Source organism: Neovison vison, chromosome 4 (genome assembly GCF_020171115.1).
Source record: "Neovison vison isolate M4711 chromosome 4, ASM_NN_V1, whole genome shotgun sequence".
Taxonomy (NCBI): domain Eukaryota; kingdom Metazoa; phylum Chordata; class Mammalia; order Carnivora; family Mustelidae; genus Neogale; species Neogale vison.
The window spans coordinates 177750033-177776765 of record NC_058094.1 but is presented as its reverse complement, the minus strand read 5'-3'; the positions used below and the strand labels follow the sequence as shown (position 1 = coordinate 177776765).

The following is a 26733-nucleotide window of genomic DNA, read 5'->3' as shown; positions in this document are numbered from 1 at the left end:
TAGGGAATTACATTTTTAGTTTTTGTAAAGGCTTAGAAGAGTTCCTCGCAAATAAAAGGCACTATATACTGCTTGTTAACATAAGAAATAAACTAGACAGCAGATCACTGGGGAAGACTTGGGGAGAATTCAGCTCTTCAGGGGACACAGGGGACCCAGGTATGAAAGTTGGCTCATTACTGATTTGTGATTCGTAACATGTTGGGGCACATTCACTACCAAGTCCACTTGAGAATCAAGGAAATCAGGTCATCAGAACATTTGGACAGGAGCCAGAAACACAAAGCAACAAGGAGAGCTACATTATTTGCTTGGAGCTTGGCAAACCGGCCATGCCATAGACTAGAGGCCAGGGAGCACAGGTTTAAAGGACTTCCTAAAAGCTACTTACTGCAATAGATAACCACCTCTGGAGTTGGTAAATTAGCAGGGCTTTGTAGCATTAAGTTTTAGTAAATCTCAAAATGTGATGAGGATCCTTTAAAATGGGTATAACAGAAGTTGTGAGAATACATTGCTGACTTTTCAATAAGGATCAAGGTCTTTAACATGGAGATGCAAAGCCATTAGGACCTAGCATACTTGCTGACCAACAAAGAAAGAAATAGAACAAAGCCAGAGGAGAGAATATAGCAAGGAACTGATCCATTGTTATCTCCCATCAATAGCTGCAAATAATTTGAAGGTCAATAGCTTAGAACTAGCTTTGACTGAGCCCCTGTAAAATGTCACACGGGGCACTCAATTTAGGTTACCTCTTGATCCTCAAAACAGCCCATGAACTGGACATTACCCTCACTTACAGATATGGAAACTAAGTTCTCAAGAACCAATTTCACTCTGCCTTAAGTATTCCGATTAAAATTGAATTCAGGTTGATCTGAGGCCAAAGTCCCTCTCCATATTCTCCACCTCTTTAAAATCAGAGAGAAACACATGCACGCACACGCACACACCACTGAACTCCATCTCACAAGTTAGGAAACCCATTCTTTAATCTGGATTTCACCCTAAATTCTCAGGGTAATTCAGGAAATAATGTCATTTTTCAAGTCTCAGGTAATTTGTCTAAACAAATATCAGAGACTGGATTGAAATACAGTTCCCAAACCACTGCTGTTCATCCTACCACCATGTTCTCTCTATTGCTTATAACAGCAAGGCTCTGGGGCCTGGGGCAGCAGAAGCTGCAAGCTGTTCGCCTGGTCTACGACCACACTTCCAGGGTTCCAAATGCTCTCCAACTCACCCAACTGTACAGTAAAGCATTTTTATTTTCCATGTGAGTCACAGCGTCAACACCACTGGGAGGCATTAGTCTAGAGCCGAGATTTAGGTCAATCACAGTCATCCAACCTCCTCTAAGCAAGTGACCCAGAACTGTCCCAAGTAGCCTATCTCCTCTGCCACAAAGATTGCTCCCAGAATGGAATCAGAACCCACTGGACCAGAACTAAGCAAGAAGGACAGACCCTTTCCAGGGAAGTTACTCTGTGAAAAGGGGACATATCTAGAGTACTAAAAGCCATCTTACTTAACAAGTGATGAGAATAAAGTCCAAAATAAAGTGACCAAAATGGAGGATGGCAGCGAGCTTTGAAATCATCATCTGAGATCTCTGAAACAAGCTGTTCCAGAATCCACTGCATTCTTAACTTTCCAGGTAACATGAATTTATACTGTTTTTTTTCTCCTTCAGATTGTCCATTGCAGCTGGAGGCAATCCACTTCTCATGGAAAGCAACCTTAACAACTCGCAGTCCAAGCCATACAGACACAGATCCTGCTTCTCTGGCATTTGTTTTATAAGAACTCCTTAGTGGTTCAGATATACTTCCTGCTTACGGAGTTTGCTACCGCAAGAACAGTCTCTCTTCCCAAGCTCATATGCTGAAGCCCTATTCACCAACGTGACTGTGTAGAAATGGGTCTTTAGGAGATCATTATGGTTACATGGAGTCCTAAGAGCAGGACCCTCATGTCATAGGGCTGTGACTTTGTAAGAAGAGAAAAAGAGCTCTCCCACCCCCACCTCATGTGAGGACACAGAGAAAAACACAGCGACTGCAAGCCAGGAAAAAAAACTCTCAACAGAACATAGCCATACTGACACTTTGATCTGAGTCCCCAACTCTGAAACTGTGAGAAAACCATTTCTGAAAATAAAGCCACCCTGGTCTATGGTATTTCATTACAGCAGCTCAAGCAGACTCAGACACAGCCCCAAAGGAGAACCACGGGGTTATGTGCCCTCCAACTATCTTTTAGCTCTCAAATTATATAATATTCTCTGATTTTATGGGCACATGAAGAATTAAAATTCATACAGAATATTTAAGGATGCAGTGCAATTTTTTAAAAACATTTTCCAAGTGAAGAAGAGAGAAACAAATATAAACCAGAGATTTTTAAAGGTCAACTATGAATCAATTTTTTTGAAGATTTAATTTATTTATTTAACAGAGGGAGAGAGATCATAAGTAGGCAGAGAGGCAGACAAAGAAAGAGGGGGAAGAAGGCTCCCTGCTGAGTAGAGAGCCCAATATGGGGCTCGATTCTAGGACCCTGAGATCATGAGCTGAGCAGAAGGCAGAGGCTCAACCCACTGACCAATCCAGGCACCCCAAATCAGTTTTTTAAATAAATTTCATTACTACTTTTCAGCATTCTTTCTCAGCCAGGTTCTCTTACTTTATTTTCCAAAAGTCTCCCATCATTTAGTGTTCCTGTGGAAACAAAAGAGAAAGCTGCGAAGAAAGGACTATGTCTATCTGACTTTTCTTATTTAATTTTTTGAGAAGGGGGAGTTGAGGGGGGCAGATGGAGAGGGAGAATCTTAAGCAGGCTCCAGGCCCAGTGCTAGAGCCCGAAATAGGGCTCAATCCCACAACCCTGAGATCATGACCAGAGCCAAAATCAAGAGTCAGATGTTTAGCCACATGAGCCACCGAGGGGCCCTACCTATCTGCCTTTTATTAGAAGCTGCCTTCAATCTCTTTGAAGAAAGGTAGAGTAGTCAATCCAGTAACAAACTGTCATTTGAATGCACTGGACGCATTTCCAGAGCTTTTCTGCCATTTAGAATAAAAAGTCACCTGGTCTTTGTTACCATAAAGATCTTTTCTGGAAAAAACAAAGGAAAATGGTGTTCTTACTAAAGACTACATTTATTTGCTCGTCATTGGTTTATTAAAACCTACCACATGGCAATGATGGTTCTTCCTTTTTTTTTTTTTTAATACCACATACCTGGTTAATGAAGAGATTACAAAACTCTTGCAATAGGACTATAATCCGAGCAGGAGTATTATAAAACTTGGAATGACTCCAGATGAGGCAGGTGGTATGAAATAACGGGGCGATGAGCACACGGATCTGAGGGAATTCTGTCTCCTGGAGACACCGAACATGTCTTCTCAGGGGTCTCAGGTAAAGCTCCACATCTTGGGCTTCCAGGAGCGCTAAGAGGAACAAAAACCACCATCAATGGGCTGCATTCTCTTTTTCTAAATTCACTTAACAAGTTCAAGCAAACAATGCTAAAGAACATGGCTATACTTAAATAGGGACCCCACAACTGAGCCACTATGGATTTGGAAGACTTATATACAGTCTGCATGTAGCAGCCATCCAAGCAAGCCCTGGTGTCGTTAGCTACAGAGCCCAAGGAAAGCATGACACAACACTCACTGGGAAAATACACCTTTAAGATCTAAGGATATTTACCCAACTGCACAAAACTACAGAAATAAAACAGGTCTGCAAAGTTGTCGTCACTTTATGGTTGGGGTTACAAGCTCATCACTGCAATGTTAATTCCTCTTAGGTACTTGGTATCAAGACAATTTCAGTATCTCATCCCAGTGTCCTATGAGAGTAACTCGGGCAATGACTGTGGAATTTTATATTATTCAAAAATGTAACTACTAAAATTGTCCTATATAGGTGGTAAAAAAATAATTTGGAACTAGAGAGAGGTGAAGGCTGTAGGACATTGTGAATGTAGTAAGTGTCATTCAACACTACATTCAAAATGGTTATTTTTATGTGAAATGAATTTTATCTCCATCTTAAAAATCATTAAGCAGGATGAATAAGGAATATTTCCCCAAAACGTGATATACATGAAGAAAATAATTACTGCTTAATGTAATCCAAATTTTCTCTTGATTAAAATTAGTAATTTCAGGGATTCCTGGCTGACTCCGTTCGTAAAGCATGCAACTCAATCTCAGGATGAGCAGTGCAAACCCCACACTAGGTGCAGAGTTTATTTCAAAAACAAAACAAAACAGAAAAACCAGACATCTCATGGGGCGCCTGGGTGGCTCAGTGGTTTAAGCCTCTGCCTTTAGCTTAGGTCATGATCTCAGGGTCCTCGGATCGAGCCCTGCATCGGGCTCTCTGCTCGGCAGGGAGTCTGCTTCCCTTCTCTCTCTCTCTCTCTCTATGCCTGCCACTCTGCTTACCTGTGATCTCTCTCTCTCTGTCAAATAAATAAAATTTTTTTTAAAAAAGCACTTAAAAAAACAAAACAAACAAACAAACAAAAAAAACCAGGCATCTCGGTACCTCAGTTGGTTAAGCACCTATCATGATTTCTGCTCAGGTCATGATTTCAGGGTTGTGAGATCAAACCCTGAGTCAGACTTTGTGCTAGGCAGCAAGCCTGCTGGAGAATCTCTCCCTCCCTCCCTCGCCCCTCCCCTCCACCCCTCACCCAAACTGCTCACTAAAACAAAAACAAAAACAAAAAACTAGTCATTTTAATGTACCCTGAATAGATCTCCAACCAACTGGATTTTGCTTCTGAGACTACAAATACCTCTGATTAACTGAAAGCAGGCTTTATTTATGAAGGTAGGGAATTAAATAAATTCTTATTTTCTGGGGTTATCCTGAGATAACCCCAGAAAATAAGACAAGAAAGATTCCAGTCAGGGGCAAAAAACAAAGCAACACAAACCTGCCAACTTTTTTGAGCTGTCAGGGTCAGGAATGCACCACTCCTATTACTCCACTTAACAATAACCCATTTTTCTGTCCACCTAAACAATAAAGACCTCGGAAGAAAGAGAGCATCCAAGAACTGTTTTCTTCCCCAGTTGTACTCATGCTTTCAAATTAGTGTTTTTAATCAATGTTAATTTCAAAATTAAATAATCATATCTGATAAGTGCCTTTCAAGTACAATATGCACATCTGGTGATTTCACAAGGCCTCAAGGACGTCCTTGAGAAGGGGTCTTGCATATCTAACCGACAATGGCTTCAGGCCACTTGTTCTACTGAAACAGTTTATGTCTGAATCTCAAAATCCATGTGCTCCTAAGGCCCTGAGTACCCCTAGGAATTTGTTCCTGCAGAATCTTTATCCATAGAAAATTTTCCTCTTATACCAAGACAGAAAAAAATTTGAGCACTTTTGGCTCACTGAAGATATGTCACTGTGTGCCTAGTACTATGTACCCTGTATAATTTATCTTTAATCCAAAGGTTCTTGGCCAAGAAAGGTTTTGCTCCCAGGGCTCATTTGGCAATGTCTGGTGACATTTTTGATGGTCACAGATGCAATGGGGTGGGGGGGGGGGGTGGGAGGGGTGGAGGCCATGGATGCCACATAACATCCAACAAAGCACAGGGCAGCTCCCCACAACCAACAATCATCCTGTCCAAAATGTCAATGGTGATAAACCATGAAAAGAATAAAAAAAAATGACAAGGTTGAGAAATATTGCTCTAATCCTCAGAACAATTCTGCAGGGAAGGTGTTAATATGCCAATTTGGCTGATGAAAACCGGAGGCTCAGCAAATTTAAGATGTACTAAGTGGAGATGGGACAGGAATTCTGATCTGACAGACCTTCAAACCCAAATATTCCCCCTCATGATCCTCTTCCCAAGAGAGCTCTTGGGGAAAACCCTGAAGAGATCATCTAACTCTGAAGTGTATTTTAAGTATGTCCTAACTTACATATATTATATAGGAAGAAATTAAAGAGCCGCTAGGAAAATCAAGATGGCGGAGGAGTAGCAGCCTGAAATGACATCAGGTCCCAGGAGTCCAGCTAGATAGTTATCAAACCATTCTGAACACCTACAAACTAAAAAAGAGATAGAAGAAGAGCAGCAATTCTAGGAACAGAAAATCGACCACCTTCTGAAAGGTAGGATGGGTGGAGAAGTGAATCTAAAACAACAGGAAGATAGACTGAGGCAGGAGGGGCCATTCTCCAGCAAGTGGTGGAGCAGCAGAGCACAAAATCAGAACTTTTAGAAGTCTGCTCCACTGAGGGACATCACTCCAGAGGCTAAGCAGGGGTGGAGATCTCACGGGGACAGTGTGGTCTCAGGTACTATGGGGTCACAGAAAGACCAAGGTGTCTGAGTGTGGTAGAGCTCCCAGGTATCCAAGAAAGGAAGCCAGCTGCAGAGATGGGGCTGAGGAGTGGGCTATTAGCTAAGGTTTACATTAAACAGTGATCCAAGGCACAGTTGAGCCAGTGCTCTTTGAGCAGGGACTCCATAAGTGGCAGATCCGGAGAGACTCACCTCCCTCCCCTGGAAGGAGCAGCATGGGAGCACGTGGCAGGAATGTGCTGGGTTTGAGGACTCCAAATGGGCCATGCACCAGAGACAGAAATGCTTAGTCATAGGCCGGGTGAGCATGGAGCACAGCCAGAGACCAGGGAGGTGGGAGGTATTGACTGTTTTGCTTTGAGGGCACACTGAAGAGTGGGGCCCTGAGCTCTCAGCTTCTATGGGCTGGAGATTGGGAGGCCACCATCTTCATTCCCATCCTCTCAAGCTGTATTATGGAAAGCTCCTAAGAGCAAACCTGAGCAGATTACTTAGCCTGGCCCCAGGCAAGAGTGGTGCAATTCCATCTCAGGCAAAGATATTTGATACTCACTGCAAAAAACCCCTTCCCCAAAAGATCAGCAAACACATCCAGCCAAGATCAAGCTCACCAATCAAGAAGAAGAGCAGAACTCCAGAGCTAGGGGAAAGCAACGCATAGAATTCATGGATTTTAGTCATGGTCCTTTAGTCTTGGATAAATGTTTTTTCTAATTTTATTTTTTCCTTATTCTATTTTTTTAACTTTTCCTCTTTCCTCTTCTAACGTTTAACTAGTTTATCATAACAATACCTTTCTAAAAAAATCCTTCTATGGGGCGCCTGGGTGGCTCAGTGGTTTAAGCCTCTGCCTTCAGCTCAGGTCATGATCTCAGGGTCCTGGGATCGAGCCCCACATCAGGCTCTCTGCTCGGCCGGGAGCCTGCTTCCCCCTCTCTCTGCCTGCCTCTCTGCCTACTTGTGATCTCTGTCTATCAAATAAATAAATAAAAATCTTTTTAAAAAAATCCTTCTAAACCTTCATTGTTATAGTCATATTTTACCCCTTCATTGGTATTTAACCTTATTTTTTGTGTATAGTTTTTTCTCTAAAATTTTGGAATACAATTTCTTCTACTAGATCAAAATATACCCTAAATCTAGCACATGCCTTTGTCCTAGTCTCCAGCCTGAGCACATTCTCTCCTCTTATTTTTTCTTTTTTCAACCAACTTATCCTATCAATTCCTTTTTAAGAATTTTTTCTTAATTTTCATCTTTAGACATATTCCATCCCTTCATCGTGTTTACCCTTATTTTTGTGTATATATATAAGTTTTTCTTTTAAATGTTGGGAGGTGGTTTCTTCTAAGAGACCAGAATATATCCAAAATCAAGTGGGTGGCTCTGTTCTATTCACCAGTCTAAAATATATATATACATATATATTTTAATTTTTAACTTTTTTATATCTATTTCCTTTTTTCCCCTATCTTCTCCCCCCAGTTTTGGGTCTCTTCTGATTTGGTTAGCATACACTTTTCTGGGTCTTTCAGTATTTTATTCTCTTGTTTATATATTCTTATCTGGATAAAATGACAAGGCAGAAAAACTCACCACACAAAAAAAGAACAAGACACAGTACTAATGGCTAGGAACCTAATCAATATGGACATTGGTAATATATCAGAACTAGAGTTCAGAATGACAATTCTCAGGATGCTGGCTGGGCTTGAGAAAGGCATGGAAGATATTTGAGGAACCCTTTCTGGAGAAATAAAAGAATTAAAATCTAACCAAGTTGAAATCCAAAAAACCTATTAATGAGGCGCAATAAAAAATGGAGGCTCTTACTGTTAGGATAAATGAGGCAGAGGAAAGAATTAGTGATATAGAAGACCAAATGACAGAGAATAAAGAAACTGACAAAAAGAGAGACAAACAACTACTGGACAACAAGGGAAGAATTCGAGAGGTAAGTGATACCATAAGATGAAACAATATTAGAGTAATTGGGCTTCCAGAAGAAGAAGGAGAGAGGGGGACAGAAGGTATATTGGAGAGAATTACTGGAGAGAATTTCCCCAATATGGCAGAGGGAACAAGCATCAAAATCCAGGAGGCACAGAGAACCCACCTCAAAATCAATAAAAATAGGTCCACACCCCATCATCTAATAGTACAACTTACAAGTTTTACTGACAAAGAGAAAATCTTGAAGGCAGCCTGGGACAAGAAGTCTGTAACATACAATGGTAAAAATATTAGATTGGCAGCAGACTTATCCACAGAGACCTGGTAGGACAGAAAGAACTGGCATGATATATTCAGAGCAATAAATGAGAAAAATATGCATCCAAGAATACTATATCCAGCTAGGCTATCATTGAAAATAGAAGGAGAGATAAAAAGCTTCCAGGGCAAACAAAAATTAAAAGAATTTGCAAACACCAAACCAGCCCTACAGGAAATATAAAAGGGGTCCTCTAAGCAAAGAGAGAGCCTAAAAGTAGTAGACCAGAAAGGAACAGAGACAATATACAGTAGCAATCACCTTACAGAAAATACAATGGCATTAAATTCATATCTTTCAACAATTACCCTGAAAATAAATGGGCTAAATGCCCAATCAAAAGACACAGAGTATCAGAATGGATTAAAAAAAAAAAGACCCATCAATATACTGTCTATAAGAAACTAATTTAGACCCAAAGACACCTCCAGACACCTTATTTAAAATGAGGGGGTGCAAAACAATTTCCAATGCTAATGGACATCCCAAGAAAGATGGGGTGGCAATCCTTATATCAGATCAATTACATTTTAAGTCAAAGACTATAATAAGAGATGAGGAAGGACACTATATCATATTTAAAGTGTCTGTCCAACAAAAAGATCTAACTATTTTAAATATCTATGCCCCAACATGGGAGCAGCCAACTATATAAACCAATTAATGACAAAATCAAAGAAACACATCAACAATAATACAATATTAGTAGGGAACTTCAACAACCCCCTCACTGAAATGGACAGATCATCCAAGCAAAAGATCAACAAGGAAATAAAGGCCTTAAATGACACACTGGACCAGATGGACATCACAGATATATTCAGAACATTCCATCCCAAAGGAACAGAACACATATTCTTCTCTAGTGCACATGGAACATTCTCCAGAATAGATCATATCCTCAGTCATAAATCAGGTCTCAACTGGTACAAAAGACTGCAATCATTCCCTGCATATTTTCAGATCACAAATTCTTTGAAGCTAGAACTCAATCACAAGAGGAAAGTTGGAAAGAGGTCAAATACATGGAGGCCAAAGAGCATCCTACTCAAGAACGAATGGGTTAACCAGGTAATTAAAAAATAACTGAAAAAAAAAGTCGTGGAAACAAATGAAAATGAAAACACAACTGTTCTAAATCTGTGGGACATAACAAAGGCGGTCCTGAAAGTAAAGTATATAGTGATATAAGCCTTTCTCAAGAAACAAGAAAGGTCTCAAGTACACAACCTAACCCTATGCCTAAAGAAGCTAGAGAAAGAACAGCAAAGAAAGCCTAAACCCAGCAAGGGAAGAGAAATAATAAAGATCAGAGAAGAAATCAATGAAACAGAAACCAAAAGAACAGTAGAATAGATCAATGAAACTGGGAGCTGGTTCATTGAAAGAATTGGTAAGATTGATAAATCTCTGGCCAGACTTATCAAAAAGAAAAGAGAAAGGACCCAAATAAAATCATGAATGAAAGAGGAGAGCACAACCAATGCCAAAGAAATACAAACAATTATAAGAACATATTATGAGCAACTATTTGCCAGCAAATTTGACAATCTAGAAGAAATGGATGTTTTCCTAGATACTTTTTGGTATAAAATACCAAAACTGAACCGGGAAGAAATAGAAAATCTGAACAGACCCATAACCAGTAAGGAGATTGAAGCAGTCATCAAAAATCTCCCACCAAACAAGAGCGCAGGGCCAGATCACTTCCCAGGGGAATTCTACCAAACATTTCAAGAAGAATTAGTACCTATTCTCCTGAAACTGTTCCAAAAATTAGAAATGGAAGGGAAACTTCCAAACTCGTTTTATGAGGCCAGCATTACCTTGATCCCAAAAACAGACAAAGACCCCATCAAAAAGGAAAATTACAAACCAATATCCTTGATGAAGACAGAAGCAAAAATTCTCACCAAAATACTAGCCAATAGAATCCAACAGTACATTAAAAGGATTATTCACCATGACCAAGTGGGATTTATTCCTGGGCTGCAAGGTTGGTTCAACATCCACAAATCAATCAATGTGATACATTAATAAAAGAAAGAACAAGAACCATATGATACTCTCAATAGATGCTGAAAAAGCATTTGACAAAGCACAGCATCCTTTCTTGATCAAAACTTTTCAAGTGTAGGGATAGAGAGTACATATCTCAATATCATCAAAGCCATCTATGAAAAATCCACAGCAAATGCAAATATCATTCTCAATGGGGAAAAAACTGAGAGCTTTTCCCCTAAGGTCAGGAACACAGCAGGAATGCCCACTATGACCACTGCCATTCAACATAGTACTAGAAGTCCTAGCCTCGGCAATCAGACAACAAAAAGAAATAAAACGCATCCAAATCAGCAAAGAAGGAGTCAAACTCTCACTCTTTACAGATGATATAATATTTTATGTGAAAAACCCAAAAGACCCCACTCCAAGACTGCTAGAACTCATACAGGAATTCAGTAAAGTGTCAAGATATAAAAATCAACACACAGAAATCAGCTGCATTTTTATACACCAACAGCAAGAAAGAAGAGAAATTAAGAAGTTGATCCCATTTACAACTGCACCCAAAACCACAAGATACCTAGGAATCAACCTAACCAAAGAGGCAAAGAAACTGTACTCAGAAAGCAATAAAGTACTCATGAAAGAAATTGAGGAAGACAAAAAGAAATGGAAAAACATTGCATATTCATGGATTGGAAGAACAAATATTGTGAAAATGTCTATGCTACCTATAGCAATCTACACATTTAATGCAATCCCTATCAAAGTACCATCCATTTTTTTCAAAGAAATGGAACAAATAATCCTAAAATTTACATGGAACCAGACAAAACCCTAATGGCCAGAGGAATGTTGAAAAAGAAAGCCAAAGTTGGTGGCATCACAATTGTAGACTTCAAGCTCTACTACAAAGCTGTCATCATCAAGACAGTATGATACTGGCACAAAAACAGACACACAGATCAATGGAACAGAATAGAGAGCCCAGAAATAGACCCTCAACTCCATGGTCAACTAATCTTCAACAAAGCAGGAAAGAATGTCCAATGGAAAAAAAAAAAACAGTCTCCTCAACAAATAGTGTTGGGAAAATTGGACAGCCACATACAGAAGAATGAAACTGGACCATTTCCTTACACCACACACAAAATAGACTCAAAATGGATGAAAGACCTCAATGAGAGACAGGAATCCATCAAAATCCTTGAGGAGAACACAGGCAGCAACCTCTTCAACCTCAGCTGCAGCAACTTCTTCCTAGGAACATCGCCAAAGGCAAGGGAAGCAAGGGCAAAAATGAACTACTGGGACTTCATCAAGATCAAAAGCTTTTGTACAGCAAAAGAAACAGTCAACAAAACCAAAAGACAACTGACAGAATGGGAGAATATATTTGCAAACGACATATCAGATAAAGGGTTAATATCCAAAATCTATAAAGTACTTATCAAACTCAACACCCAAAGAACAAATAATCCAATCAAAAAATGGGCAGAGGACATGAACAGACATTTCTGCAAAGAAGACATCCAGATGGCCAACAGACATATGAAAAAGCGCTCCCTATCACTTGGCCTCAGGAAAATACAAATCAAAACCACAATGACAAACCACCTCACACCAGTCAGAATGGCTAAAATTAACAAGTCAGGAAACAACAGATGCTGGCAAGGATGTGTAGAAATGGGAACCCTCCTACACTGTTGGTGGGAATGCAAGCTGGTGCAGCCACTCTGGAAAACAGCATGGAGGTTCCTCAAAAAGTTGAAAGCAGAGCTACCCTATGACCCAGTAATCGCACTACTAGGTATTTATCGTAAAGATACAAATGTAGTGATCCGAAGGCACATGTGCACCCGAATGTTTATAGCAGCAATGTCCACAAGAGCCAAACTGTGGAAAGAACCTGAATGTCCATCAACAGATGAATGGATAAGGAAGATGTGGTATATATATACAGTTTAACAGTATGCAACCATCAAAAGAAATGAAATCTTGCCATTTGCAACAACATGGATGGAAGTAGAGGGTATTATGCTGGGCGAAATAAGTCAATCAGAGAAAGACAATGATCATATGATCTCCCTGATACGAGGAATTTGAGAGGCAGGGTGGGGGCTTTGGTGTGGAAGGGAAGGAAAAAATAAGATGGGAGGAAGACAAACCATAAGACACTCTTAATCTCACAAAACAAACTGAGGGTTGCTGGGGGGTGGGGGAGTAGGTATAGGGTGGTTGGGTTATGGACACTGGGGAGGGTATGTGCTATGGTGAGTGCTGTGAAATGTGTAAGCCTGACGATTCACAGACCTGTACTCCTGGGGCAAATAATACATTATATGTTAATAAAAATAATTAATAAATTTTTAAAAATTAAGTAGTCATTTTCTAATGTTAGAAACCAAAAAAGCTATTATCTTCTAATTATCTTCCATTTGCAACATTAAAAACTTCAGTCATGTGTTTTCCTTTTCGCTTAAATATGCCTCAAGAAACATGAAGAGAAGTCAAGAAACAAGATGGCTGTCACCCCTGGGTGGAGCTAACACTGGACAGTGAGGGGACAAGGAGACTTTTCATTGAAACTTCTGGTTTTTCACCATGTGCATGCACTTGTTCAAAATTCGGCAAACAGACTGTCCTCTCTGTTTAATCCTCACAGAAACTTCAATGAAGAATTTGAGCTCTTTTGAATTAAGTGTGTGGTGGATGCCAAGTACCAGAGACTCTATCAGAGAATTACTAGACTAAGCGTAGCCCCACACTGACTAAGAAACGCCCATGTTGGGCTTCCATTCACCCCCTGCAAAGGCCTTGCTCCCACACATTCTGATTAGAACGTCCATCTGGAGCCCGTTTGCTAGGTGCCTACAATCTATCCTAAAAGTAGTTTAATATCACTGGAGAACGAAGTACCGATGAAGATGAATTTGTCCTTAGAAGAGCCAAGGGCCATTACCTCATGCACATGCTAATGGCAAAGGGTAGATGAGGCTGGGCCAGCAGCAGGTGGGGTAAGATAAAGTGGGACACCAACACCAGACCAAAAAATAAGAGTCTTACCATTTTTCACAGTCGTGAAAATGTCCTTCAAAGTTGGAAAATAGCTGCTCTGTTTAATTTCCAGGATCCTAACCATGTTGAGGACAACAGGAGTTTGAAGCTAATAGAAAAAGAAAATGAAGCAGAAGCTGTAATAATGTCTAAATAGATGCATTTGGTAATGAAATACTTAAGTTCTATTCCAATCATGCACGATACACACAGCATTTCATACGCAAAGACGTATCTGGTTTCAGGTTGAAAATAATTTTTAACAGCATTTCTTCCTTAAGCTTGAATTTTATTTTACATTTATAACTCTTGAGTTTTCAAAAAGTGTGTCAATTTACACTTCGTGTGTAAAATGTTAAATTTTCCATATAAAATCTCTCGCTATGTTTCAGAAAATCTGAGAGACATGTGAACATGCAAATGAATGTCTTAGTTTTCCGAACATTAAATTAAGTACTATGTCAGGCAAACACCAGAGGAAGCAAAGTTAGCTCTTCCAAAGCCGCATCTCTCCACCAAGCAACACTCCACTCCTTCTTAAATCAATTCAATCAACTAGATTAATTAAATTTTACCATCTTCAACATTTCCCTGGGGGAACCACTCTCTATGCCACAGTGTTTCCAATTATCAAAAGTTGTCAAAATAGTCTCAAAAGGCAAAATTACTTTTAATCCTCATTCATTTTTACTTTTTTCTTTTTTAATAGAGAGAGAAAACACACACACAAGTTGAGGGTAAGACGCAGAGAGAGAGGAGGGAGGAAATCCCCAGCAGCCTCCATGCCCAGCTTCAAGCCTGAGGTGGGGCTCCGTCCACAGCCCAGAGGTGATGACTTGAGCAGAAATCAGGAGTAGGATGACTTAACCAACTAAGCCACCCAAGAGCCCCCATCACGTTCATTTTTAAATGATACAGAACTTCGGAATGAGAACAGACTATTAGGTCAAAGACAGTATGTTAAACTGTTAAAGTGATTAAAAAACAGTGTTCCAGAAACCAGATTCTACAATGGACCTGGCTAATGTGGAGGAACTGTCTACTTACTTGATCATAAACGCATGACAGATTCTCTCTCCTCATCATCCAGAAATCCAGTTCAGTTTGAGGATTCGAGTGAAGACCACTCAGCAAAGGCTGCACAAAATCTTTTTCTACAATCTCTTGGATTTGATGTGACCATTTAATAACCACAGTCTCAATCGCATGGAGTAGCATCCTTTCATTTATGTCTAGTGTACCAACACTGAAATGATCAACAGAATAATTCAAAAACCAATTACCTCGCCCAAAGGAAGGGAGGACTCGGATGGTAGCAGTACTTTTAACATGAACTAGCTTTCCAAATTTAAGTATTTCAGAATCAGATCTTTTATTTTTATAGCCTCAATTTTAATTGTGGCATCAACACTGTATACCAAATGATCATATGCTCACACCATTACTGCCCAAAGAAGTTGGCTGACATCTTGCATTTGTTACAGCTTGCTTTTTGGGCTTGTAAGAAGGATACTTTGTGGGATTTTTTTGTTTGTTTGTTTTTTAAGATTTTATTCATCCATTTGAGAGAGAGAGTATGAAATGGGAGAAGGTCAGAGGGAGAAGCAGACTCCCCGTGGCTGGGAGCCCAATGTGTGACTCGATCTCGGGACTCTGGGATCATGACCTGAGCCGAAGGCAGTCACTTAACTGACTGAGCCACACAAGAGCCCAAGAAGGATACTTTGTAAGTAATAGGTGTTCTGCACAACTTTAAAAAATTATATAGTTCTAATAATTATCTTACTAATAGTTTTCTGGGGAAATTATATTAATCGGGTATGTGGGATCTCCATTTTAACAACCTATGTATATCATATCATTATATACTTGGTCTCAGAGTATTTCCGATCCAGGTCCATTTTCCCTGCTATCGTGGGAATTGGTAGAAGAGTTCTTCTCAGCATTTTGCCCCGAAAAACATGCATTTTACTTTTCATGACTTCTACATGGCGTTCCATGTCTTGTGAAATGAAACAGGACCAGGATTTATGGTTGTTCCTATTAGAAAGAATGGGCACTAAAATCTACAGAAAGAGAAACATTTTCAAAAAGAGGTTAATTTACAGACAACATACTCCTTCAAAGATTTTCTTATCACACAAAATCAGCCACAAAACCACTCTATTTGTTCAATACCTTCCTTGGATATCAAATTTACAAAGACAGGACACCATCAGTATTCCATTGAGACTTCATCAATTAGATAAAATCTTTCAAAGTGGAAATACGACGCGGCCTGTTGGCTCATTAACCCATTCATCAAGCATTCGAGGAGGTTCCCAGTAACTCAAACACTGCATAAACCAAGCACAGTCACGTCGGGCAGGCAAACAACTTTCTTCAAGCAAACCAAGCATATTGGCAGGTAAATAAATGAAAAAAAAATCTTTTTGAATCACATCGAGGCAAAAGTGAATAAATCTTCTCAACCCCTGGGAGCACACCAGTGCATTCAATTTCATAGTCAAAAACATGTTTATGGGGTGCCTGGGTGGTTCAGTGGGTTAAAACCTCTGCCTTCGGCTCAGGTCATGATCTCAGGGTTCTGGGATCGAGTCCCACATCGCCCTCTCTACTCGGCAGGGACCCCGCTTCCCCGGCCACCCTGCCTGCCTCTCTGCCTACTTGTGATCTGTCAAATAAATAAATAAAATCTTAAAAATTTTTAAAAATCTTAAACCTTAAAAAAAAAAAAAAATGTTTGTTAATCATATGGCCCTTTGTTGGAATGCCCTCTACCACTGAAATGGAAGCATCACGTATGGGATACCAAGCATGTGAAAGCCTTCAAAAACCGTGTTTGTGTTCCCAGTGCCTAGCATATGTTAATAAGAATCTTGTTGGGTGAATGAAGTTTCTAGCCTCTTTCTGCTTTCCCACTCCTTTCTAGTATCAACTAATTTCCAACACTTTTCATTTTTCTGATAATCCGCCAGGTGTACCAGCATTATACCATAAAATTTCCATTAGCTAAAACGCTCAGAATATAATTACTCCCCCTTTTCAAAGTCTATTTTGACAATACAATCACTTTTGTTTTCTAACGGTGTTGAAACAAGTCTTTCCAAATCACATTATTACGTTTTCCTGCTTAGCGCCTTCTACGCGTCAAGCTAGAAGAGCAGAGTAAGAAACAGTCTCTGCTTGCAATGGCTCAGTGGGTTAGGTCCTTTGCTCCAAGAACTGCCATGATTTGTGGCATATTCAGGATGCGAAGTAGAAACACAGGATAAACACACTGATCTGTAAAAATCATTCAGGACTCCAGAAGTAGAATGCTTCTGGAAAACTGCCAGTCTGGCCTGCCCAGAATTAGCTTCAGGAAAGACAGAGTTGTTCATGAAGAGTTTTGGAAATCACACTGAAGGGTCAAAGCTTGTTGGGTGGAACATGCACTGACCTATTGGAAAACTTCTTTCTCGAGTAAATCCCAGATTTCAACAACTATTTCTGAACATCAGGCGTGAGGAAAATTCTGGTTATTCAGCATAGCTAATTTACTGGGTACGGTTTCAAACTTCCACTCCACTTATGATTCTATGACAAAGCCAGCTTCTTTTAAAGTATTTCTGCAACACACTACAGATAAAACTGTGAAATTCTGAGCCATGTGCTTTGCAGAGCGATTAGTCAAAGAGCTAGAGCATCACTATAAACCTCGTTTAAAACAAATAGACCTGGGATGTGCTATTTAATTACAGTACGTCTTATTAAACTATATACAGAGTAATTCAATTAGTTGGGGGTTTTATTTTGTTTCCATTGGGAAGTTTTTTTGGCCTACTTTTTGGGGTGTAGAGGAAAAATTCCAAGCTTTTCCTGAAAACTAAAATAATTTGATTGTTTACATATTCAATAGGTGTACAATGTGTACCTAATTAAAGAACTATAGGGCCTAGTGATGGTTTTCTCTACTTACCTTCTTTGATCTTTTTTAAGATTTTATTTTATTCATTTGAGAGAGAGAGAACACAAGTGGAGGGAGAAGCAGAGCTAGTGGGATAGGAAGACTCCATTATGCCTGCAGAGCCCAATCCAGGTTCAACCCAACAATTTGGAAACCACCACCTGAGCTGAAATCCAGAGTCAAGAACCCAACTGACTGAGCCACTCAGGTGTCCCTCCTTCTTTAATCCTTTTTTAACTGGGGATTTTCTTTTCATAATGGCTCTTAAGTCAACAGAGACTGTCACCTGGGCAGTACTTTCAGGAGACAGGACTTCTCCCAGACTCTTTTTTTCCCCCTCTTTACTTTTTTTTTTTAAATTAACATATAATGTATTCTTTGCCCCAGGGGTACAGGTCTGTGAATCATCAGGCTTACACATTTCACAGCACTCACCATAGTCTCCCAGACTTCTTAAATTGGAATGCCCAAGGATGGGACCTAGACACTAACCTCAAAAACCAAATCATATTTCCATTTGGGCTTGAAGCCAAATGAATAATGAGGATAATTCACAATTATTATTTCCTTAAGGATTTGGGTCAATATAATAAAGAGCTACATGACATTTTAAATAGTTTTGCTAAATATAATACAGCTACAAACCACACTGTATGGCAACACGTAATGATGTTGAGCAGACTGGGAGTTCAACTTGGGACAGGTTAGATCTGAGACATTACACACTAAGTGGCCACATCCACAAGGAAGGTGGACATCTGAGCTTGGAGTTTAGGAGAGAGCCAGGCTGGAGACAGAAGTCTGGGAGGCCCCGAGAACCTCAGCATCAATTCCCATTACTCTGTGGAGTGGAATCAAACTCCAAAAACTGCTCACCATTGACTATAAGTGAGAGTATCATTTAAAAGAGGAAAAAACAAATATGAAGGCACAAATGACTTTCCCTACCTACAGTTCAAACACTTGGTCCATTCCTTCCTTATTCTATCCCATTAAAGAAGTCAAACACCAGAAATCTCCCTCAGTACCTTCCAAAGCAATCACTGTATCAGTCTCTCCTTCATTCAACAGAATCACCAGTTCCTAGTCCTTGCATGTAGTGTGGTTATCGTTAATGTACAAATCAGAAAGTTAGAAGTTGATTAGCTTGGAATGAAAGGCATGAAGGACCACTGACATTCCATTTGACTCCACAACTTCCTAATTAAGGCTGCCCTAATAAAAACCTTCCCAGAATGTGCATTACCACAACCATCTTCCAATCAACACATGAGTATGGGCTTGGCCTTTGTCTTTGCTGGCAACTACCAGCAAAGAAATACACGGCTGTTTTTGTCTTTTTGTCCGTTTGGTTTTTTCTAATCAGCTTCTCCAGCTTTGTTTCTCACCACCTTCTGGCTCTGGTTCCCCCGTCCAGTTACAATAATCCATTCCTTTTTAAAAAATCAACCTTTGGGCGTGTGGGTGGCTCAGTGGGTTAAGCCTCTGCCTTGGGCTCAGGTTATGATCTCAGGGTCCTGGGATCCAGTCCCTCATCAGGCTCTCTGCTCAGCGGGGAGCCTGCTTCTCTCTCTCTCTCTCTCTCTCTCTCTCTCTTTCTCTCTGCCTGCCTCTCTGCCTACTTGTGATCTTTCTCTGCATGTCAAATAAATAAAATCTTTAAAAAAAAATAAAAAAATAAAAATAAAAAATCAACCTTCATTTCCTCACCTCTGTGCCTTCACACTGTTTCTCCCTCCGCTCAGAATGCCCTTCCTCCTCCACCTAGCTCTCTCCTCCTTGTCCTTCCACACTGTGGGGACCAAGTAATTCACCATACAGCTGTGGTACGTTGAGAGGAAAATTATTAACAGACATTAACTGATCTGTAACAGGTGGAAACCCAAAGCATCCCAGGTGAAGTGAGATCTATGATCATCCTGTTCCAGAGTCCGCACACCCCTGCCAGCCCTCCAGGTGTGGCATGCGCCCCTAGGCTCCCACAACATGACCACTGTGGCCTCCCAGGGCAAACCCAGCAGTCTACCTCCCTGAACAGACTGCATACTTCCTGAGGGTCCAAACTAGTTGCCACGTCTGTCCTGTCACCAGCCCTAAGTAGGTCTTCAGTAAATATAGGTTATTAACCAAGATTAGCATGAAATTCCCCAAGTGTCCTTTTCACATGTCCAGAAAGATTAAAATGGACTATCAGAGATCATACACCAAGTGCTTCTTCTCTAAAGGAATACCTTGATGCCTCAGTGTTTTGTCTCTTACGGGAACAGCATGTCAAGTAGCCCTTAACTGACTTTGATTCGCTGAACAAGTACTGAGCTCCTACCGTGTGTCAGGCAAGGTCTTAGGTGTCTGGGCCACAACTGGGAGCCAAACAAAGACTCAGAGCAAGGGCTAGGGTAAGGCAAGTGAGGCCTTCATGGAGCTGAATATCTATTGGATATTATTATCTATTGGATATTATTGGAGCTGAATATCTAAGGGTACCAAAAAATTCAGGAATGGAGACGAGTAATATTTTAAGTTTGTTTTGCTTTTTTTAGGCTTTGAGAGAGAGAACAAATGAGTGTACAGTCTCACACGTGAGTGTAGAGATGGGGTAGGGGGAGACAGAGCGAAAGGATCTCAAGCCCACTCCCTTTTGACTATGGAGACGAACACTAGACTAAATCTTATGACCCCCTAAGATTATAACCTGAGATAAAACCAAGAGTCAACTCTTATCTGACTGAGCCAAAAGGGCACCCCTTAACGCATTTTTAAATCAAAATTAATGCAAAGAAAGTAATGAGGAACAAATTATTGACATTTCAAAATAAAGACAGCAATCGATATTACTGACTTATTTTTGCTCCAGGCTCCAATATGATCTAGTATGGCACTTTGAACTATCCAGTTTTTATTTAAAGTATTGATTTTTAAAATTTTTTTAACATGCTACACTAAACATCTTGATTACTGGGTTCTTGTTTTTCCTCCTTGCCCACCTGTAAATTTCACTCTTGAACTGAGTGCCTCATTTGCTACCTCTAATTTACACCCTGCAAAGGTTCCTGCCCTCCAAAGGGTGGCTTTATGAAAAGGCATATTTGAGCAGAAAGACGTGAAGGACATAAAGGTGCTCACTGTGTGAATTCTGGGGAAGATAAAGAAACAGCAGGAATGACAATGTACCTAAGATAAGTAATAGCAAAAAAGTCAGGGAGAGGTCAGACCACAGATTCTGGACTAGGGTTTTCATTCCATAGTAAGGCAAAGAATGACCTGATGATCCTGATTCAGGAGTTCTGAAGAAGGTCCTGAGATTCTAGACTGGTAACAACTGTCTAGCTAATACTGAGAGCTCTGATCCACAGAGAACATGACAGGGAGTCAAAGGGGACCCAGGGTCTGAGCAGAAAAGTGATATGTTCTGACTCATCCTTCAACAGAATCCCTCCAGCAGCTCTATTGGGAAGAGGTTCTAGATGGAAAACATGCAAAAGCAGAGACCTCCATTATGAGACTATTGAGAGACCAAGGTGAACCAGTCCAGAATCATAGAAGTGGAGGAGAGTACGAAGGTGGATTCTGAAGGTATTTTGAAGGTAGAACTTACATGATTTCATGGTTGAATGGATACAAAGAAAGGAGTCAGGGTTGACTCTGAGGTCTTCTGGCTTGAGCAACTGCAAGGATAGAGTTCACATCCACTGTTCTGGAGTTAACCATAAGTAATGCAGGTTGGGGAAGATGAGTTCAACGTTGGATAGTAGGTTTGGGATGTTTATTATCCAACAAGCATGAATTTCAGGAAAACAAGTGGATCTCCAAGTTTGAAATTTGGGAAAGAGCTCTCAGCTAGAAAGAGAAGTTTGGGAGTACCTTGCCCAGCATAAACCACTGTCAATCAGCCAGTTTTGTGAGCTATACTGAATACTAAGCAAAGACAATCCTCATAAAAATCCTTTTAAAAACTATTTTAAAGAGAGTGAGCGTGCCCATGGAGGGGCAGAGGTAGAGAGCGCATCTCAAGCAGACTCCCTGCTGAGCACAGAGCCTGACACAGGGCTCCAACCCTCGACCCTGAGATCACAACCCAAGCTGAAATTCGTTGAAATCAAGAGTCAGATTTTCAGCCTACTGAGCCACCACAGGCCCTCCTTGTAAATGCTGTTAACCTAACATAATGTCATGCCTTACTGCTTTGTTCATACCGAATTTAAAACTTATTCATAAACAAACCCAAGTGACTTCATAAGTGCATTCTCACTTTCTTTTTCCCCTAATACTCAGATTCTCAAGCATAATTACATCAATCTTCTAAACCACTTAAACTCTGAGGTTCTGAATGCTTTATACCTACAATAAACATACTTGTTGATGGCATATGCTCTTCCATTTAACGTTTTCCAGAGCAGAATGCAGATCCTGGTACTAATACAAATCCAGAAAAAGGTAAGAAAGAGGAACTTGAGAGAGCTGTGTATCTTCTGTTGCGAGACACTGATGGTAGTGAAAAACTCCAACGAAGAGTGCAACCTTGCCCTTCCAAGCCCCAGTGGATGGCAATTTGGGTTCAAATGACCAAAATCCATTCACATGTCATGTGAAATTCTTTCATCAAGTTCAGTTCAATAAAAATTTCTTGAGCTCCTGCTGCAGACCAGAAAGTGCCCCGGAAGCTTGGGGGATTAAAAACTCTCTTAGCATCTCCCTGAAATCATCTAAAAGCAAGTCAATTCAATAGGAGGAGAGGGAAACTGAGGCAGGATACCGAAGTTGGGAGTGAGACCTTGGATGGTCCCAAGAGAGCAACGCTCGGGAAGCAGAAGAGGCATGCAACAGGGAGACTGGCAAATCCTGATAAATATGCTAGTAATTATTCCTACCTTAAGCATTGGCCTTGGCAGGTCTGAACTGATCATGGAGCTCTGATATATAATCTAGTGTTTCCCGAAGTTTGGGCACATTAGAATCACCTGGGGATCTTCAATTCCCACCAGGTTCCGACTCCATTCTCATTTATTGGTATTAGGAATGACAGGGCAAGGGTAGATTAGAAAGTTCCCCAGGTGATTCTAATGTTCAGCAAAGTTTAAGAAGCACTACTCTAGTTCTAGAGAACCTGGTCATTTGGTACATCTTTCCTCAAAGCTGGTCTTTGAACAACCACCAAAAGTATAAGGTTAGACAGGAAGAAGATCGGTCCCCCCCGCCAGACCTCCTAGAGCAGACTGCCTTTAATAAAATCCCCCAGATCCCACATTAAACCCCACTTTAAAAACCTTGAAAAGTCTTAAAAAAAAAAAAGAACCTTTAAAAACCCTACCTTAAAACATCCTACCTTAAAAGTTTAAGTAACCTGGGTTTAGAGAGCTCTTCTCTAAGGGGAGAGAAAGAGGAATTTTAAAGCAATCATTTCAAAAACTTTGTTTCCATTGCCTTTTCCCCTTTATCTAACCCGAGTGACACAGAAACTAAGGGAAATCTGAAAAACTTGTAATACTCATTTACAAAGAGTCAGTTTGTCTTCATTCAATGTGGAATTTAAAACTAGAGCTAATTACAAAAGGTTATTCAATTTAAGCTGCTTTTTACTTCCATTATTTAGAAACAAAAAGGATAATCCTACAAATTACTGTCCATTGAATATTAGCACCAGTATCATCTCATTTCAGAAAGAGTCTGTTATCATATTCCAACTATCTCGCTAAAAAGATTACTGGCTTCTACATTTTTTTAATAGCCAGAGTTTTTCTGAATAATTCCAAGCATCACAGAGATAAATTAAAGATTCAGATATTAAAGATAGCCTAGTACCTCATCTAGGAAAGCAGTTACATGTCCAAATGGTGAGGCAGTTAACTCTCCAAATAGAACCGTTTGAGAAAAATCAGGTACTCCAATATTTTTGGTAATCTTCTTGGTAATATAGACAAGTTTATGTTTTGCATCTCTTGGAATCTGAAACAAGAGCAAGATGATTAGTTTAAGTTCACAGTACAGTTTCCACATTAACAAACAGGATTCGCTGTATCTTACTTGAAGCTGGATTGCTAGAAAAAGAAAAAACCTGGCATCTAGCCTATCTTTATACATAAAGTAGTTCTGCTGCTCTTCCCCCTTTCTACAAAATGTATACACTTTTGTTCTTTTATAATGCTAATTTTATGGCATTATTGGTGTGGAAATATCATCTTTAAAGGGCAAGCCATTTAGCCAAGATCATTACATCCCATAACATCTCCTAATTAAAAACAAATATAATGAAAATTTAGAAGTTTTCTATCTCAGCAAAGGTTTATTCCTTTTTATAATTTTTTTGTTGTTGTTTGGAAATAAGCTAACCTGAAATGAAGACCAGGCACAGGAAGTTAATATTTACTTCTATTCTCAAGATAAAATGTTTAATGAAGATATTCTATCATTTCCCCAACTACTGAGTTATTTCTTCAGATATTGTCATTTAACTTGGGGAATACTGGAGTTAAGTGTCCTACCTCCTTGTTTGACAAATTTTTATTTATAACTGTGAAAGTAGAACAAAAAATTTCAACACTCAAAAGGCAAACTCCTGTTAGTCTCTTTCTCCACTGGGATTCCATTTCCCAACTATTAAAGTGACCACCTTTACTGCTGATAACAAAAACAAAACAAAAATAGAACAACAACAACAGCAACAAAAAACACTTCTACAGCATTCCACTGAGGCACTGTACAAGACTGAAGACTGTAAATTTTGTTCCAAACTTTTCCCACTTTAAAAAAAATGCACGCTGTGATACCTTAATCTTCAAGCTCTTCAAGTGGAGCAGTAATTTTTTAATTTTAAAAAGGAAAGAAAAAGAGAAAAGAAAAAGGGGAAAAGTTGGAAAGAAAGAAGGGATTGTCCCCCTCCACGGTTGGGTGAGCGCTGATTGCGCGGGCACTCCTTTTTTAAGAACGAAGTATTTTACTTGAGATGAAACTTGACAAGCAGTCAGACTGAGCACAGGACAAATCATTCAGGCTCTGCGAAACGTTTTTTCAAGACAAGTCCCCAGACCCAAGAACGACTGAAACGGTAGCTATGCGGAACCAAGAACCCACCTTTCGCCTAAGGCCCAGACAGCTTTTCCCGGTCGGTCGAACAAGCCGACCTTCCAGAAAACTAAACTACAGCTGCTTAATGCTTAACTGCAGAGTGGGTGCACGTGGGGGCGGCGGGGGAGGGATTTTGCAGAATCCATAGCAAGAGCTCAAAAGAAAGTTTTTTTTTTTTTTTTTTTTAAGATTTTATTTATTTATTTGAGAGAGAGACAGTGAGAGACAGCATGAGCGAGGAGAAGGTCAGAGAGCAAAGCAGACTCCCCATGGAGCTGGGAGCCCGATGTGGGACTCGATCCCGGGACTCCAGGATCACGCCCTGAGCCGAAGGCAGTCGTCCAACCAACTGCGCCACCCAGGCGTCCCAAAAGAAAGTTTTTTAAAGCGCCCGAGTGCGTGCTCCACGGGAGCCCATGGAGGCGCGACTGGCCAGTCCCCGCTATGCAGAGCCGACGGCGAGACCCGGTCCCTCTGCCCGTCGTCCCTTACCTCCCAGGAGACCGCGAGCCGCCCGGCGGCGGCGACGCTGAACACAAGGCCCGCGGGACTAGGGCTCTCCAGAAACTCCCCCAGCACCTGCCGGTGGTCCTCGCTCTCCAAATACTGGCTCCACTTCTCCGCCGGGAGCCCCAGCATCAGCTGCAGGCAGCCGCCGAGAAAGCGCACCCGCGAGTCTCGGGCAAAACTCAGCGCTCTTCTGGCGGCCGCCGCCTCCTCATCCTCCTCTTCCTCCTCCAGGTCTATCAAGCCCGCCACCTCCAGGTCAGCGCCCGGGGTTAGGCGAAGGGCAGGACCTTCTGGGAAGCCGCGCGCCTCCCCGGCTGCCATCCCGCGCGTCCGAGAGGATGTGGGACCGGTCGGCTGCCTGCGCTCGCCCCTGCCCAGCCTGGGGTGGGCGAGGACTCCTCTCTACTCCCACACGCGTCGCGAGAGGCGCCCACCTCCTCGGGAGATTGCAAGCAGCGTGTCCCTCGCCCGGACCTCGGGCTACTTGGCTGGAGGGTGTTGGCTCGCAGGGCGAGCGGAGGCGCGGGCTGGAGTAGAGCTGCGCGTCCCGTTTCCCGGGAGACGGCGTCCCCGCCCCAGCCGCTGGGGGCGGAGTCAGCGCCGGGGGTGGGGCCTTCGGGCTCTGGGCTCTGAACTCGGAGGGAGCGAGGGCCACGGTTCCGAGCCGCTGGGTGGGCCGCCGCTTCTGCGCTCTCCCTGCTGGGCCTACGGGATGTTTTGGTGTAGCTCCTAGCCAGCGAAAGTAAATGCCCAGCACTGATTGATCATGGTTTAAGCAATGCCGTCTCGTGCCGAGCTCCATAGTAAATCCTTCACCTTGATTATTTCATATAATCCTTATATAATCCTTAAAAAGTCAGGGCTCCGACTGGTCAGTTTGTTCTGTGGGCAAGGAAACTGAGTCACACAGTAGCTGCTTAACGAGGTTGGAAAGTGGAACAGGGATTCAGGCCCCGCGCTGCAGGCTTTTATTCCCCTTGCTGGAGGTTGTCCCAATATTACCAGGAAAGAGCTAACCCGGCAATCAACTTTCCTAGTTGTGGAAATACAAGAGCTAGGTATTAGAAGTCTTGAATCTGATCCTCACTGGCCACTTACTAGAATGTTAATACGCCCAATAAGAAAATGCATAGCGCTCTTTGTACACTGCAAATACTTAGAGTTATTACGCAATCCCAGAGTAAAAGGTCTGGGAAGCAAAGTTCCAGATTAAAGAAGAGTCTCCACGATATTGCAATGGGATTTCAGTATTCATCAATAAATGACATCTATTGAGACTATTAAGGAAATTCTGATGACTGAAGAAGCCAGAATTTTGAAGACGGTTCCTCGAACTAGACTTTTTTAATGGGTCCCCTTTACTTGTTCACGTCAAAATAAAGACTTCCAACCCCAATTCTGTCGTAGCTCTGAAGGAGTGTTTGCCCTCAATGATCCATTATAATAAGTGATTATTGATAAATAGTTGTTTCTAGCAATGTTTGGAGTTTCAATAATTTCTCTTTGGGGGGATTTGAGTC

At 41.1% G+C, this 26733-nt stretch overlaps 1 protein-coding gene across 1 annotated transcript in view; it reads right to left on the bottom strand.

Annotated features, from left to right (window-relative positions):
• The window catches only part of DNAH11 (dynein axonemal heavy chain 11), a 324415-nt gene extending 298881 nt beyond the window's left edge, over nucleotides 1-25534 (bottom strand). Inside the window, exons 1-6 of the mRNA XM_044246194.1 lie at nucleotides 25196-25534; nucleotides 23441-23584; nucleotides 15562-15758; nucleotides 14740-14938; nucleotides 13702-13801; nucleotides 3250-3461 (exon numbers count right to left, since the gene is read on the bottom strand). Of these exons, the coding sequence (XP_044102129.1) occupies nucleotides 3250-3461; nucleotides 13702-13801; nucleotides 14740-14938; nucleotides 15562-15758; nucleotides 23441-23584; nucleotides 25196-25534 (1191 nt within the window). The remainder of the gene's footprint in view (nucleotides 1-3249; nucleotides 3462-13701; nucleotides 13802-14739; nucleotides 14939-15561; nucleotides 15759-23440; nucleotides 23585-25195) is intronic.
• Nucleotides 25535-26733: the final 1199 nt, after the last annotated feature.